The sequence below is a fragment of the Pteropus vampyrus genome, unplaced genomic scaffold, assembly GCF_000151845.1.
Source record: "Pteropus vampyrus isolate Shadow unplaced genomic scaffold, Pvam_2.0 Scaffold248, whole genome shotgun sequence".
NCBI classification, from domain to species: domain Eukaryota; kingdom Metazoa; phylum Chordata; class Mammalia; order Chiroptera; family Pteropodidae; genus Pteropus; species Pteropus vampyrus.
The window spans coordinates 1,027,366-1,029,719 of NW_011889029.1; the positions used below are offsets into that span (position 1 = coordinate 1,027,366).

At 44.9% G+C, this 2,354-nt stretch overlaps 1 protein-coding gene across 1 annotated transcript in view; it reads left to right on the forward strand.

The window, feature by feature from the left end:
* DISP1 (dispatched RND transporter family member 1) overlaps window positions 1-2,354 on the forward strand; it is a 23,550-nt gene that overhangs the window by 12,705 nt on the left and 8,491 nt on the right. The window contains exons 3-5 of the mRNA XM_023520106.1: window positions 112-130; window positions 642-765; window positions 1,608-1,735. Of these exons, the coding sequence (XP_023375874.1) occupies window positions 112-130; window positions 642-765; window positions 1,608-1,735 (271 nt within the window). The remainder of the gene's footprint in view (window positions 1-111; window positions 131-641; window positions 766-1,607; window positions 1,736-2,354) is intronic.

Here is a 2,354-nt window from a genome sequence, read left to right on the forward strand (position 1 = left end):
CAAGCACCTTTTAAAAGATGCCATTCTAGATGCTGCTGCCGCACTGCATAAATAAGTAAAATGAAAATCTCTGCCATCACAGTCTGATGGATGTGCTCATTATGGTTTTAGCTTGGAAGGAGAGTTACAGGTTTGTGGGCGGGTTGGTTTGTTTGGTTTGGTTATTCTTAAGATTTACACCCCAGGGACCTGCTTATGGGCTGAGTTCTTTCTCAGGAACCGGTAGAGTAAAAGTACAGAAAAAGGGAACAACCAGAGCACCGAAAGTTCTGGAAGAGACTCCGAGGGGGATGGGCTCTCCATGAAAACACGTGTCCTTTGCACCCGGATGCAGATTTTAGCTCTTCCCTTTTCCAGGCACGGTTGTAGATATAAGGCATCATTTCTCCGAAATAGACAGTATTCTGACTCTCGGGAGCCTGTGGCATGTGACCCTGCTACTTTGTCACAGAAATGAGAGGACGGCGATCTTATAATTTTCTGTAATTACATAGACATACTTATCATCTCCTTAGACCTTTTACTGGTAGATACCTGTAGTGGGTCGGAATAGGAAGACTGAACAGATGGCTCTGCTGGGTAGCAAAAAACTCTTACGTTGCTTCTAAGCGGCCTTTTCTGTGACTTCTCTGCTTCTGTAGTTACGCAGCCTTGATCGCCGACTGGCCCGTGGTGGTTCTGGGCCTGTGCACCGTGCTCATCGTGGTCTGTGCCTTGGTTGGCGTGCTGGTGCCTGAGCTCCCTGATTTTTCCGATCCGTTGCTGGTAAGGAGAACTGAGCCGGGAGGGGTTTATCTCTTTTCTTTAGCCCACCATCCTCTCTAAAAATCAAGTGTGTAAATACACGTTGCATTATGTTATGTAGTATCCCGTTTTTTAAAAAAGAAAAACCTTCTCGAGCCATCAGTAAGTACACGACGCTCTTTCCGCAGAGCAAAGACATGGTTTATCTGTATTCTCAGGTTCTTAAAGGGTCAAGGAACTTGCTCACCATCTAAAATCCGGAAATTGTGCTTCTTGGGGCCCATGTTTAAGCTAAAAAGCAGTTGCAGAATCTGCATACCGCAATCGCTTTTCGGAAAGTCTTTAAGACTGAATGTAAACTGCGTGGCTCCAAATCTTTGCCACTTTTTTCCCCAAAGAAGTTAAAGGAACTTCGGTGCTGCTGAGAGAAAGCAGAGTCTGTTTTTAAGCAAACGTTCCCTGGCAGTAGAATCACAAGGGAGATGTGAGCAAGGATGGGCACCTCTTTATAAAACACTGTAACATGCACAGCAAATTTAATCCAGCCATGATTCTTCCCAACATAAAAATAAGTCTTTAGTAAATGCTTAGGCGTGGATTTGAAAGAAGCTTCAGATACGATTTTTTTCCTCTTTCTTGAGACATGTAACATACCCAAGAATCGAATCGTTTCGTCATAGTTAACAGGTGACCCTTATCATGTCATCTTGTTTTAACGCTGTTCACCTCTGGAGTCGCTGTGAGGAACATCTGTACATTTGATTGATTTGTACGTCACCTCGACATTGCTTGCCTAAGCAGCTGTAACTGTCTTTATCCTGAAATGAAGTTCACTAATGGGAATTTGTGATATTTCTCCTTAGGGTTTTGAACCAAGAGGGACTACAATAGGCCAGAGACTGGTCACGTGGAACAACATGGTGAAAAATACGGGATACAAAGCGACACTAGCCAATTACCCCTTTAAATATGCAGATGAGCAAGCCAAAAGGTGATCGTTTATTAACTTCCAGACAAAACACTGCCCGAGCAAAAAGACTGAATGTGAACTGCGTGGCTCCAAATCTTTGCCACAGAGTTTGTTTAAATTGTCATCGCCTGGCGAGATTTTGTTGTATCAGGATGAAGAAGTGAGGGGTTGGGGATTTAATTTTCAGAAGTGAGAAAGTTAAAGTTGGGGGCTTCTGTTAATCCTTCCAACATAATTTCGAGTGCAGAACGGGGCGTGGCTCGGAGGTGTCCTCTCACAGGTGGGCTCGTCGGCCTCGAAGTCTATAATATTTTACTGAAGATCAAATTCATGTGCCGTTTCAGCCACCGAGATGATCGATGGTCAGACGATCATCATGAAAGAGAGAGAAGAGAGGTCGACTGGAACTTCCACAAAGACAGCTTTTTCTGCGACGTTCCGGGTGAGTGTCACCTGTGGATGGGCCGGCCGCTCAGCACGTTCCTGGCCCCTGGAGGTGGAACATGGTCAGGAGTGTGCGACCAGTCACCCAGCTTCACCGTGTCTGTCTTACTTAGAGAGACTTTAGCTCGGTTCACTCATCATTTTCCTCCTTTAGGCCCGTCAACCACTAATCTGAATTTATTTACCTAGAACAAAA